The 14,593-nt window shown below is 44.7% G+C and overlaps 1 protein-coding gene across 1 annotated transcript in view; it reads right to left on the bottom strand.

Moving 5' to 3' along the window:
• Window positions 1–14,593, bottom strand: part of LOC134353243 (mitogen-activated protein kinase kinase kinase kinase 5-like) — a 181,287-nt gene that overhangs the window by 109,214 nt on the left and 57,480 nt on the right. The window contains exons 3-4 of the mRNA XM_063061274.1: window positions 6,191–6,281; window positions 1,193–1,257 (exon numbers count right to left, since the gene is read on the bottom strand). Of these exons, the coding sequence (XP_062917344.1) occupies window positions 1,193–1,257; window positions 6,191–6,281 (156 nt within the window). The remainder of the gene's footprint in view (window positions 1–1,192; window positions 1,258–6,190; window positions 6,282–14,593) is intronic.

The raw sequence follows: 14,593 nt of genomic DNA, 5'->3' as shown, positions 1-14,593 counted from the left end.
TTAAGGAGATTGAGAGGGGATCTGATTGAGACATATAGGATTATTAAGGGATTGGACAAGATAGAGGCAGGAAATATGTTCCAGATGCTGGAAGAGTCCAGTACCAGAGGGCATGGTTTAAGAATAAGGGGTAGGTCATTTAGGACAGAGTTGAGGAGGAACTTCTCCCAGAGAGTTGTGGAGGTGTGGAACGCGCTACCTCAGAAGGCAGTGGAGGCCAATTCTCTGGATGCTTTCAAGAAGGAGCTAGTTAGGTATCTTATGGATAGGGGAATCAAGGGTTATGGGGACAAGGCAGGAACCGGGTATTGATAGTAGATGATCAGCCATGATCTCAGAATGGCAGTGCAGGCTCAAAGGGCCGAATGGTCTACTTCTGCACCTATTGTCTATATTCTGTGTTTTTCTGCCTGATCTTCTCTCTTTTTTTTGCGGATGTGCCCTCTTCTCATTGCTACCATCTGGGACGAGGCACAGAAGCCTGAAGGCACACACTCAGTGATTCAGGAACAGCTTCTTCCCCTCTGCCATCCGATTCCTCAATTGGACATTGAACCCATGAACACTACCTCACTACCTTTTTATTTCTATTTCTGCACTACGTATTTAATTTAACTGTCACTATCTCTCTCTCTCTATCTATATATTTTTTTACTGTAATTCACAGGTTTTTTTTCTATTATTATTTATCGCATTGTACTGCTGCCGCAAGGACAACAAATTTCACGACATATGAAGTTAAACCTGATTCTGATTATACTGAAAATATCTTGAGAGAAATTCCTTTAAGCAGAATCTAGTTGTTGAAGAATGGATTTATCCGGCTAAGATAGTGCCTGAGGCAGAAACAATGCAGGTTTTGACAGAAAACTGGGCAAATATCGGGCCCAGAGAACCGGATAAGGGAAGCTAAAAGAAAAGAACAGTGACATTCTATGGAACAGAACAAACATAATGGGCTGAATGGCCTCCTTCCAGGTAAAATAACGTATTTTGGATAATATCTAGAGTCTACAGTTTATGATCCTGTTTTCCTCGTTAGCCAAGAGTCAAAGATCAAAGGGTAAAGGTCAGCGTGAGAGGCACACAGACGTGGGGCTACACTTAGAGCGGTTCTGGAACTCCGCCTTCCTACTGGTTGCAGTTTCTGGAAGGAAGCCATTGATTGAAAGCTCAATAAACCGTGGTGTACCGTGGTAAATGTCCTGTAGTGATCCTCCTCCACAGTATTCCATACAAATCCACAACTTGTTGGACCTGGGGCGGGGGAGATAAAACAGAGCCGGCGTCAGATAAAGCAGGTTAGAAAACAAACCAGTGTTAACAAACCATCCACGGACACATCCGAACTTCTCTTCAACGTTTAAATCGAACTCGCGCATGGCACTTGCGATGGTAGCTCGATCCACACTCTCACCACCGTCTGTGTGAAGTTTCCCCTTAAACCTTTCACCTGTCACCCTTAACCCATGACCTGTGGTTGTAGTCCCACCGAATGTTCCAGCCCTCGAGTATCTGAGGGGTTTTAGCTCCTACTACCACCTCAGAATCCAAATCAAATCCGTGCCAATTATTTGTGAAATTTGTTGTTTTGTGGCAGCAGTAAGACATAAAAATCACTATAAATTACAACAGTTAAATATACTGGAAAAGAGCATTAGTGAGGTGGTATCCATGGGTTCATGGGCAATTCAGAAATCTGCTGGCGGAGGGGAAGAACCTCTTCCTAAAACACGGAGTCTGGGTCCTCAGGCTCCGGTTACCTCCTCCCTGGAGGCAGCAGTGAGAAGGGGGCTTGTCCCAGATGGGAGCCTCTAAGTGAAGAAGCTGCCACTGTCAGGCACGAGATACAGAAGCCTGAAGACCCTCACCACCAGGTTCAGGGGCAGCTTTTCTCGTACAACCATCAGGTTCTTGAACACACCCGCTCAGCCAGAACCCTACCTTAGCAACAGAGCACTACGGAGCCACCTCTTGTATGACCATGGACTTGTCTGTGATTCTATCTTTGTTGCCTTTTGCTTGTTTTTTTTTGTTGTTCTAAGACCTTGTATTCAGAGAAATTTTTTTCATTGTACAGTACAATTTATGTATAATTATATATATTATGTATAATTGTGTGTGGATAATTATGTATGGATAATGATATTTGTATATTGTATGAATAATTATAATTATATATATGTATTATATGTGTATATTATGTATGGGTAATTATATATGTATATTATGTATGTATGATTATGTGCATATTGTATGGATAATTGTATATGTATATTATGTATGTATGATTATGTATATTGTATGGATAATTATATATGTATATTATGTATGTATGATTATGTATAGAAAACAGAAAATAGGTGGAGTAGGCCATTCGGCCCTTCGAGCCTGCACCACCATTTATTATGATCATGGCTGATCATCCAACTCAGAACCCTGCACCAGCCTTCCCTTCATACCCTCTGATCCCCCTAGCCACAAGGGCCATATCTAACTTCCTCTTAAATATCGTCAATGAACTGGCCTCAACTGTTTCCTGTGGCAGAGAATTCCACAGATTCACCACTCTCTGTGTGAAGAAGTTTTTCCTAATCTCAGTCCTAAAAGGCTTCGCCTTTATCCTCAAACTGTGACCCCTCATTCTGGACTTCCCAACATCGGGAACGATCTTCCTGCATCTAGCCTGTCCAATCCCTTTAGGATTTTATATGTTTCAATCAGATCCCCCCTCAATCTTCTAAATTTCAATGAGTACAAGCCTAGTTCATCCAGTCTTTCTTCATATGGAAGTCCTGCCATCCCAGGAATCAATCTGGTGAACCTTCTTTGTACTCCCTCTATGGCAAGGATGTCTTTCCTCAGATTAGGGGACCAAAACTGCACACAATACTCCAGGTGTGGTCTCACCAAGACCTTGTACAACTGCAGTAGTACCTCCCTGCTCCTGTACTCGAATCCCCTCGCTATAAATGCCAGCATACCATTTGCCTTTTTCACCGCCTGCTGTACCTGCATGCCCACTTTCAATGACTGGTGTATAATGACACCCAGGTCTCGTTGCACCTCCCCTTTTCCTAATCGGCCACCATTCAGATAATAATCTGTTTTCCTACTTTTGCCACCAAAGTGGATAACTTCACATTTATCCACATTAAATTGCATCTGCCATGAACTTGCCCTCTCATCCAACCTATCCAAGTCACCCTGCATCCTCTTAGCATCCTCCTCACAGCTAACAGTGCCGCCCAGCTTCGTGTCATCCGCAAACTTGGAAATGCTGCACTTAATTCCCTCATCCAAGTCATTAATATATATTGTAAACAACTGGGGTCCCAGCACTGAGCCTTGCGGTACCCCACTAGTCACTGCCTGCCATTCTGAAAAGGTCCCGTTTATTCCCACTCTTTGCTTCCTGTCTGCTAACCAATTCTCTATCCACATCAATACCTTACCCCCAATACCGTGTGCTTTAAGTTTGCACACTAATCTCCTGTGTGGGACCTTGTCAAAAGCCTTTTGAAAATCCAAATATACCACATCCACTGGTTCTCCCCTATCCACTCTACTAGTTACATCCTCAAAAAATTCTATGAGATTCGTCAGACATGATTTTCCTTTCACAAATCCATGCTGACTTTGTCCGATGATTTCACCGCTTTCCAAATGTGCTGTTATCACATCTTTGATAACTGACTCTGGCAGTTTCCCCACCACCGACGTTAGGCTAACCGGTCTATAATTCCCCGGTTTCTCTCTCCCTCCTTTTTTAAAAAGTGGGGTTACATTAGCCACCCTCCAATCCTCAGGAACTAATCCAGAATCTAACGAGTTTTGAAAAATTATCACTAATGCATCCACTATTTCTTGGGCTACTTCCTTAAGCACTCTGGGATGCAGACCATCTGGCCCTGGGGATTTATCTGCCTTTAATCCCTTCAATTTACCTAACACCACTTCCCTACTAACATGTATTTCGCTCAGTTCCTCCATCTCACTGGACCCTCTGTCCCCTACTATTTCTGGAAGATTATTTATGTCCTCCTTAGTGAAGACAGAACCAAAGTAATTATTCAATTGGTCTGCCATGTCCTTGCTCCCCATAATCAATTCACCTGTTTCTGTCTGTAGGGGACCTACATTTGTCTTTACCAGTCTTTTCCTTTTTACATATCTATAAAAGCTTTTACAGTCAGTTTTTACATTCCCTGCCAATTTTCTCTCATAATCTTTTTTCCCCTTCCTAATTAAGCCCTTTGTCCTCCTCTGCTGAACTTTGAATTTCTCCCAGTCCTCTGGTGAGCCACTTTCTCTGGCTAATTTGTATGCTTCTTCTTTGGAATTGATACTATCCCTAATTTCTCTTGTCAACCACGGGTGCACTACCTTCCTTGATTTATTCTTTTGCCAAACTGGGATGAACAATTGTTGTAGTTCATCCATGCAATCTTTAAATGCTTGCCATTGCATATCCACCGTCAACCCTTTAAGTGTCATTTGCCAGTCTATCTTAGCTAATTCACATCTCATACCTTCAAAGTTACCCCTCTTTAAGTTCAGAACCTTTGTTTCTGAATTAACTATTATGTATATTATGCATGAAAAGTTTGTATATTGGGTTCTCCGTAAGGACCACAACCTTGCTGTTGGGTTTGGGGGCTTGCGTGCTTCAATGACCTGGAGAGCTATGTTGGCTGGAGTCAGGGCCTTGTGCTTTGGCTTTTGGTAGGGTCACACATCTCAAATAGGTCAAAGGGTAGAGGTCAGACTAAGAGTGGTCCACTCGTTCCCCAGGAATGGGGGTTCAGCTCAGGGCTAACAACCCGAAGTTGTTATGGAAACGGCAATGAAGAATCCTTCTACACCTGAGTGTGATGGTATTCCTGAGTCTCCACCCGGGATTTGTACGACTGACAGTAGTGAAAACCGAGAGGAAGCTACCCACATGGTGAAGGAAGCCCTGAACACTGACAGAGATGGAGGGTCTTCATTGTTGCCCTATACGGCAGCGGTGTAACAGGTAACTTAAAAACAAAATGGTGGTTGGAGTCTGCAAAGCACTGCCTGAGGGGGTGGTGGAGGCTGAGTCTCTCAAAACATTTCAGGAGTATCTGGATGACCAAGTGCTGGTAAATGGTAATGCTATAGATCATAGAAAGTAGAACAGTATAGCACGGGACAGGCCATTCAGCCCACAATTTTGTGCTGATCTTGATGCCAATTTATAGCTTCATTGCTGCCCCAGGCACCAGTGGCATTACAGGCAGTAAGTAAGTTTTATATTCTGTGAGGCTGCTGCAAGCTTTTCATTCCACCTGTGCATGACAATAAACTTGATTCTGATTTTGACAGACGTTCACCTGGGGAGGCAGCGGTCGACAATGCCTTCCCCCCCAGCGGGGGTGTTTCAGTCAGTCCGTCGGAACGCTGGACCTCTGAACCAAAGCTGGTGGCAAATTGATCGATGCCCGTTTCACAGGACCATCAGGTTTTGCAACAGGGAGCAGCGTACGGGAAGTGGCGCTGAATCAGAGCGATTTGCAGCTTAATGCCAACCAGGAGAAGTACACGAATTTCTGGGAGCTAAGACAGTATGCTGTTGGGAATTTTCTCCCTGGAGCAGACGGAGACTTGGGGGGAGGGGGTGGTTTTGATAGAGGTACATAACATTATGAGAGGGGTAGAGAGGGTAAATGCAAGCAGGCTTTTTCCACTGAGGTTGGGTGAGACTACAACTAGAGTTCGTGGGTTAAGGGTGAAAGGTGAAATATTTACGGCAACATGAGGGGGAGCTTCTTCACTCAGAGTGGTGGCTGCTGGCTCGATTTCAACATTGGAGAGAAATTTAGATAGGTACATGGATGGGAGGGGTGTAGAGACCTGCTGGCCAATAGGACAAAGCAAAATAATATTTTAGCACGATCTAGATGGGCCAAAGGGCCTGTTTCTCTGCTGCAGTACTCTTTTAACTCTTGGAATCATTCACGTTTCAACGCTGTAAGTCCTCATATTTAATTGGACTTTGACAGGTGCTTTATTGCAGTCCAGGTGCTATGTAAGTACAGGTTGATCATTATTTGCCTTGAGCCAAGACTTGTAGAAGAGATGGACTTTTGGTAGGTGCTCCTACTCAACGGCAATCCTATCTCAGTCTCTAAGCACTTGAAAGAAGTATTTAACCATCTCTTACTTGATGTAGCTTCCATAATATGCGACAATGTTCTGATGCGTGCAGGACTTCACGATGGAAATCTCTTGCTGAATAACCGAAAAGTCATCGTCTGTTAGAAGGAGAGAAATAACATAATTAGATGGTGAAATATGTGCATCAGATGGAGAGAGGTTGATGGCTTTGGTGAGGGAGAGGTTCAAAGTTCAAAGTTCGAGCACCTATGCTCTATCCGCCAGAAAAAGCGGGGTCTCTCGGTGGCCACCCATTTCAATTCTACTTCCCATTCTCATTCCAACACATCAGTCCATGGCCTCCTCTACTGCCAGGAGCAACACCTTGTATTCCATCTGGGAAGCCTCCAACCTGATGGCATGAACATTGATTTCTTGAACTTCCGGTAATATCCCCCTTCCCCCTTCACCATCCCCCATTCCCCTCTCTCACCTCATCTTCTTACCGGCCCATCACCTCCCTCTGGTGCTCCTTCCCCTTCCCTTTCTTCCATAGACTTCTCCCCTCTCCAATCAGATGCCCCCTTCTCCAGCCCTTTATCTCTTTCAACAATCGACTTCCCAGCTCTTTACTTCACCCCTCCCCCTCTCCTGGTTTCACCCATCACCTACCACCTTGTACTTCTTCTCTTCTCCCTCCCACTTTCTTCCTCTGACTTCTAATCTCTTTTTTTTCCCCCAGTCCTGATAAAGGATCTCGGCCCGAAACGTTGACTCTTTTCCGTAGGTGCTGCCTGGCCTGCTGAGTTCCTCCAGCAGTTTGTGGGAAGTATATGACCGTGCACTTTGGTAGAAGGAATAAGGATGCAGGCTATTTTTTAATACAGGGAGAACATTGAGAAATCGGGGCTGCAAAGGGACTTGGGAGTGCTCGTGATATGATATTAAAAAATTGAACTGGGGAAGTTTATGAAAACTGGGAAGCTGGTTCTGCTGTTGGCCAGTTGCTACAAGGGATGCATAGGTGCATTGTCAAAAACTTTCTCCTCAACTGCCCTTCACCTTCCTCTGGTCCCCCCTCCTCTTGCTCTTTATGCCATAGTCCACTGTCCTCCCCTATCAGGATCTGAGGAGATAGGAACAAGAACAGGGAAAGGTAAGCGAGAGACGGCGGGAGGTAGGAGAAATGGCGGAAGAAAGAGAAGTCAATTCTCATGCCGTCAGGTTGAAGGCTATCAAACAGAAGGCTGATAGCCCTTGTGGCTGTATTGAAAGGTGACTGCCAAGATGGGTAAGAAGAAAGTGGCCAAGAGGTCCAAACCCAAGTCCTTCGTGTAAGCATACAACTACTGGTACTCAGGTGGCACCCCACTTGCTAAGACTATTGTGAACAAAGATGGTTTCAGGATCATAAACACAAGAGATTCGTCAGATGCTGAAAATGCTGGAGGAACTCAGCAGGTCAGGCAAAGGCTATTGGGAAGAATATCCAGCCGCCATTTTGGGCTGAGGACGGTAAAGGAAGAGGGTAGAAGCCAGAATAAAGAGGTGGAGGGAGGGGAAGGAGTACAAGCTGACAGGTGATAGGTGGATGGGTGGTTGGGAGAAGAGTACGAAGCTGGGAGGTGGTAGGTGGAAATGGGCTGAAGAAGGAGGGATCTGATAGGAGAAGAGAGTGGACCGTGGGAGAAAGGGAAGGAGGAGGGTCACCAGAGGGCAGTGAAGGGCAGGTGAGAACAGGAGAATGGGTGAGGGCGGGGGGAGAGCCAGAATGGCGAATGGAAAAAGGGAGGGGAGGGGAGTGCAAAAATTACCAGGTTTGAGAAATCGATGTTAAAGCCATCAGGTTGGAAACTACCCAGACGGAAAGAAAGAAATGTTGCTCCCCCAACCTGAAACGAAGAGCTGGGCAGGAAGCCAACCTAAAATTTGAAGAAAGGTACAAGAGCTATAAATAGGAATAACAAATGAACCTTGAACTTTGAACTCTGAGACGGGGGGGGGGGGAGAGAACAAACGGCTCTTCCAGAAGATCCTCCTCCAAATTGTACATCAGTCTAAATAAATTTTTACTTATAAAATATAAAAATAGAAATCAAGGGTCACATGACTAGCACTGTTGCTATGGTGTTTTATATAAAAAAATTGCTCACACTCTGAATGTAAAGACCATGAAATGTAAAACCTTTTGCACTGTTTCTTCTTTTGTGTACATATTTTGTGGTTAATAATGTTGTTTTGGAAATACTAAAATACCTTCTATCTGGCTTAGACCAAAGATCAGATCAAACCGCATCTTTTCTCCAGTTTTCTGACCCTTCAGCAGTACTTGATGTGTGTCTCTAGAAACAGCCCATCGATCAGCAAGTGCTCTGTTGCACATTGACACAAGAGATTCTGCAGATGCTGGAAATCTTGGGGTAACGCACTGGAAGTGCTGGAGAAACCCAGTGGGTCAGGCAACATCTACGGGTTGGAACAGACAATCGATTTTTCAGGCTGAGACGCTTCGCCAGAACTGGAAAGGTAGGATCAAGAACCTCCCCAGTCCCGCAGAAGGGTCTCAGTCCAAACCGTCAACTGCCCTGCTGAGTTTCTCTCGCATTTTGTGTGTGTTGCTCGAGATTGCTAGAATCTGCAGACTTTTCTCATGTTTATGACTATTCATATCAAGTGATGCTGCCTAGCCATAAGACTATAAGATACAGGAGCAGAATTAGTCCATTTGGCCCATCGAGTCTACTCTGCCATTTCATCGTAGCTGATCCAATTTTCCTCTCGGTTCCAATCTCCTGTCTTCTCCCCGTATCCCTTCATTCCCTGACCAATCAAGAATCTATCAACTTCTGCCTTAAATACACATAAAGACTTGGCTTCCACAGTTGCTCGTGGTATTGAATTCCACAGATTCACCACTCTCTGGCTAAAGAAATTCCTCCTCATCTCCATTCTAAAAGGACATCCCTCTATTCTGAGGCTGTGTCCTCTGGTCTTAGAGTCTCCTACCATAAGAAACACCCTCTCCACATCCACTCTATCGAGGCCTTTCACCATTCGATGGGTTTCAATGAGATCCCTCCTCATTCTTCTGAATTCTAGTGAATACAGGACCAGAGCCATCAAATACTCTTCACAGACAAGCCATTCAATCCTGGAATCATTTCCACGAACCCAACCTGCTGAGCTCCTCCAGCATTTTCTGTGCGTTGCCCTCTGTGACACAGCTGCCGGAGGCGAAATCTTGCCCCCTTCCCTACGCCCTCTTTAGCAAATGCACACCCTTCAAAGACATGGGAGACTATCTCTTCCCCAGTACAGCCATCTCAGGAGCAATGTCCACTAGGGACGATGTCATCGGTACAGGAAGGATTGCAAAGCACTCCTGCCTGGATTGGAGAGCATGTCTTATGAGGAAAGGTTTAGCAAGCGAGGACTTTTCCCTTTGGAGCGAAGAGGATGCGAGATGAATCTATAGAGGTGTATAATATTATGAGAGGCATTGATAGAGTGGACAGCCAGCGCCTTTTTCGTAGGGTGGCAATGGTTGATATAGGAGACCATAATTTTAAGGTAATTGGAGTAAAGGGGAAAGTAATTAATTATTTTTTTATTTATTTATTGAGATACAGCTTGGAATAGGCCCTTCTGGCCCTTCGAGGTGCGCTGCCCAGCTACCCCCGATTTAATCCTAGCCTAATCTGTGCTCGGTTCTGGTCACCTCACTATACAAAGGATGTGGATGCTATAGAGAAAGTGCAGAGGAGATCTACAAGGATGCTGCCTGGATTGGGGAGCATGCCTTATGAGAATAGGTTGAGTGAACTTGGCCCTTTTTCCTTGGGATGACGGAGGATGAAAAGTGACCTGATAGAGGTGTATAAGATGATGAGAGGCATTGACCATGTGGATAGTCAGAGGCTAATACAAGGGCTGAAATGGCTAACACGAGAGCGCACAGTTTTAAGGTGCTCGGAAGTAGGGGAAGCCAGGGGTAAGTTTTTCACAGAGTGTGGTGGGTGCGTGGAATGCACTGCCAGCGACGGTGGAAGAAGCGGATACAATAGGGTCTTTTAAGAGACTCTTCGATAGGTACATGGAGTTTAGAAAAATAGAGGGCTATGCGGTAGGGTAACTCTAGACAGTTTCTAGAGTAGGTTACATGGGCCGAAGGGCCTGTAATGTGCTGTAGATTTCTATGTTCTATGTTCTAATCACGGGACAATTTACAATGAGCAATTAACTTACCAACCGGTACATCTGTGGACTGTGGGAGGAAACCACAGCACCCAGAGGAAACCTACAGGGAGAACGTACAAACTCCTTACAGGCAGCGGTGGGATTTGAACCTGGGCCACCTGTACCACAAAGCGTTGTGCTAACCACTACACTACCGTGCCACCCCAATGTCAGAGGTAAGTTTTTGACAATCAAATTGACTTTGAACTTTGTTGTCTAATTGAAGCAATGTGGACTTCAGTCTATGTAATTTGCTAGAGCTTTATAAAACAGTAGTCAGTGCATCTATCATTTTTGCTGGTGGGGATAGGTTCAGTGCCTTCTGCTCAGCCGTAATTAAACGTACTCGAAATTCACTCAATGGCCATTTTATTAGGTACACGTGTACCCTGCTTGTTAATGCAGATATCCAATCAGCCAATCATGTGGCAGCAACTGCATGCATAAAAACACACAGACATGGTCAAGCGGTTCAGCTGTTGTTCAGACTAAGCATCAGAATGGGGGAGAAATGTGATCAAAGTGACTGACTGTGGAATGATTGCTGGTGCCAGACGGGGTGGTTTGAGTATCTCAAAACTGCTGATCGCCTGGGATTTTAGAGTTTACAGATAACGGTGCAAGAAACAAAAGAAGAGATGCAGAGAGTGGCAGCTTTGTGGGCTAAAATGCCTTGCTAATGAGAGAGAGGTCAGAGGAGAATAGCCAGACTCTTGCGAGCTGACAGGAAAGTGATCGTAACTCAAATAACCAGGCGTTAACAACAGTGGTGTGCAGAACAGCATCTCTGAACGCCCAACACGTCGAAGCTTGAAGTGGACGGGCTACAGCAACAGAAGAGCACGTCCAAACACTCAGTGGCCACTTTATGAGGGAGCGTAGTGCCCTCTGAGTGGTATGTTTGTCGACAACTGATGCTAATTATTTACATTTTATGCCACACGGCTCCAGCGACCCAGGTTCGATCCTGACCTGAGCTGCTGGCTGCGTGGAGTTTGCACGCTCCCAAGCTGACCGTGTGGGTGCCAATATCTCAAAGACCTGAGAATTGTGGATGGACTGGCCACTGGCTCTAGCTGAGCAGTAGGGCCCTTGGGAGTTGGTGGGAAGAATAAAAAGGATCAGTGTGAGTGAGTGGCCAATGGCCAACACAGACTCAGTAGGCCGAAGGGCCTGTTTCTACAATGTGTGATTCAACAACTCTTAAGATGAGGCATCGGAAAATAAACAGGGCAATCTCAAAACCTCATATCTACAAAAATAAACAAACCACTTAAAGACCAAACAACAACAGGAAGTCCACTCGTCCACTGGCATCGCAGTCTGACACTGGTGGGTGGGCTAAGGGAGGCGGAGAGTGGGAGTTGTTCCTTTGCATCAGAACGGACAAAAATGGTAAAGGCGAGCGAGCCTGCAGACGGTGGAAATCCAAAGCAACGCACACAGGGAGAACGAACATCAGTGAGATGTTCCCACACCCAATGATCTCACTTTAAGGACTCCTTATCTCATGGTTATTTATTTATGTCTGCATCTGCAGTTTGCTGTCTTCTGCACTCTGGTTGATCTTTCATTAATCCTGTTACAGTTACTGTTCTATAGATGTCTGTAGTTGTACTCAGGAGAACTGTGCTGCTCCAAAGAGCGCTGTATGAGGTCATTCTTGCCCTCAAAATGTTGGAGGAAGTCAGCATGTAGCATCTATGGGAAAAAAGTACAGTCCACATTCTGGGCCGACTGGTGCTCCTCCCCCCTTCTCCTTTCTTCCATGGCCTTCTGTCTCTTTCACCACTCAACTTCCCAGCTCTTCACTTCATCCCTCCCCCTCCAGGTTTCACCTATCACCAATGTTCCCTCTAATTTTTAGTAGTCAGTGTGCACAAATACCTTGCGTTGTGCAAATTTTTTTCCTGGGACGAAAGTATGTGCGCACTGAATGCACACGTGGCACGTTTATGTAGGTTTACAAAATACTTGACATAAAACTGTGCAGAATAACAACTAAATAACATATTTAAGTCACTCAGTAATTTTCTTCTCTCTCCTGTCTTTGGCATTTACTCATTCTTTGTAAACTCATTCCAGACTAATAGAACTTCCATACAATTTTTGATTCTCATTAACATATCCAAATGACATTCACCTAAACGGTTTCTCAGCTTGTTTCTGAGTTGATCCATTAGGCTAAAACCTCGCTCACAGTCCGCACTAGTCACAATGTCCATCAGCTGTGCAAGGTCGCAAAACTGTTCATTTTGAAGCACAAATGCCACCATTTGAGCAAAGTTTGAAATCAGTTTGGATTTAATTTTTCCTTGCACAGAAAATTTGAAATCATTAAACTGTCTAACTATTACAGTATTTTCAGCTAGAAAATCATATTTTAGACATAAGGCACTAACTTGTTCGCCAAATGTGAAGTCACAATCTGCAATTGTGAAGAAATCGAAAGCTGACCATTCTTGTACCTCAACTTCAGGAAACCTTTCTTTCTAAATGCACACAAAGCCTATTTATAAAAGTCAACTGCGAACTTGTATCTACTGTGAGCTTTTGTACACCGCCCAAATGCGATTTATCACGACAATACAAACAGATAACTCCAGTTTCCGAATCATACATAAATATTTCTCAATAGACAATAGGTGCAGGAGTAGGCCATTCGGCCCTTCGAGCCAGCACCGCCATTCACTGTGATCATGGCTGATCATCCACAATCAGTATCCTGTTCCTGCCTCGTCCCCATATCCCTTCACTCCGCTATCTTTAAGAGCTCCATCTAACTTTTTCTTGAAAGCATCCAGAGAATTGGCCTCCACTGCCTTTTGAGGCAGAGCATTTAACAGATCCACAACTCTCTGGATGAAAAAGTTTTTCCTCAACTCTGTTCTAAATGGCCTACCCCTTATTCTCAAACTGTGGCCTCTGGTTCTGGACTCCCCCAACATTGGGAACATATTTCCTGCCTCTAGCGTGTCCAATCCCTTAATAATCTTATATATTTCAATCAGATCCCCTCTCATCTTTCTAAATTCCAGTGTATACAAGCCCAGTCGCTCCAATCTTTCAACATATGACAGTCCTGCTATCTCGGGAATTAACCTCGTGAACCTACGCTGCACTCCCTCAATAGCAAGAATGTCCTTCCTCAAATTTGGAGACCAAAACTGTACACAATACTCCAGGTGTGGTCTCACCAGGGCCCTGTACAACTGCAGAAGGACCTCTTTGCTCCTATACTCAACTCCCCTTGTTATGAAGGCCAATATGCCATTAGCTTTCTTCACCGCCTGCTGTACCTGCATGCCTACTTTCAGTGACTGATGAACAAGAACGCCTAGATCTCGTTGTACTTCCCCTTTTCCTAACTTGACACCATTCAGATACTAATCTGCCTTCCTGTTCTTGCCACCAAAGTGGATAACCTCACATTTATCCACATTAAATTGAATCTGCCATGCATCTGCCCACTCACCCAACCTGTCCAAGTCACCCTGCATTCTCATAACATCCTCCTCACATTTCACACTGCCACCAGCTTTGTATCATCTGCAAATTTGCTACTGTTACTTTTAATCCCTTCATCTAAATCATTAATATATATTGTAAATAGCTGCGGTCCCAGCACCGAGCCTTGCGGTACCTGCCATTCTGAAAGGGACCCGTTAATCCCTACTCTGTTTTCTGTCAGCCAGCCAATTTTCAATCCATGTCAGTACTCTGCCCCCAATACCATGTGCTCCAATTTTGCCCACTAATCTCCTATGTGGGACCTTATCAGAGGCTTTCTGAAAGTCCAAGGTACACTACATCCACTGGCTCTCCCTTGTCTATTTTCATAGTTACATCCTCAAAAAATTCCAGAAGATTAGTCAAGCATGATTTCCCCTTCGTAAATCCATGCTGACTCAGATCAATCCTGTTACTGCTATCCAGATGTGTTGTAATTTCATCTTTTATAATGGACTCCAGCATCTTCCCCACCACTGATGTCAGGCTAACCGGTCTATAATTCCCTGTTTTCTCTCTCCCTCCTTTCTTAAAAAGTGGGATAACACTAGCTACCCTCCAATCCACAAGAACTGATCCTGAATCTATAGAACATTGGAAAATAATTACCAATGCGTCCATGATTTCTAGAGCCACCTCCTTAAGTACCCTGGGATGCAGACCATCAGGCCCTGGGGATTTACCAGCCTTCAGTCCCATCAGTCTATCCAACACCATTTTCTGC

The sequence above is a fragment of the Mobula hypostoma genome, chromosome 10 (assembly GCF_963921235.1).
Source record: "Mobula hypostoma chromosome 10, sMobHyp1.1, whole genome shotgun sequence".
NCBI classification, from domain to species: domain Eukaryota; kingdom Metazoa; phylum Chordata; class Chondrichthyes; order Myliobatiformes; family Myliobatidae; genus Mobula; species Mobula hypostoma.
This window is presented reverse-complemented; position numbering and strand designations above follow the sequence as displayed.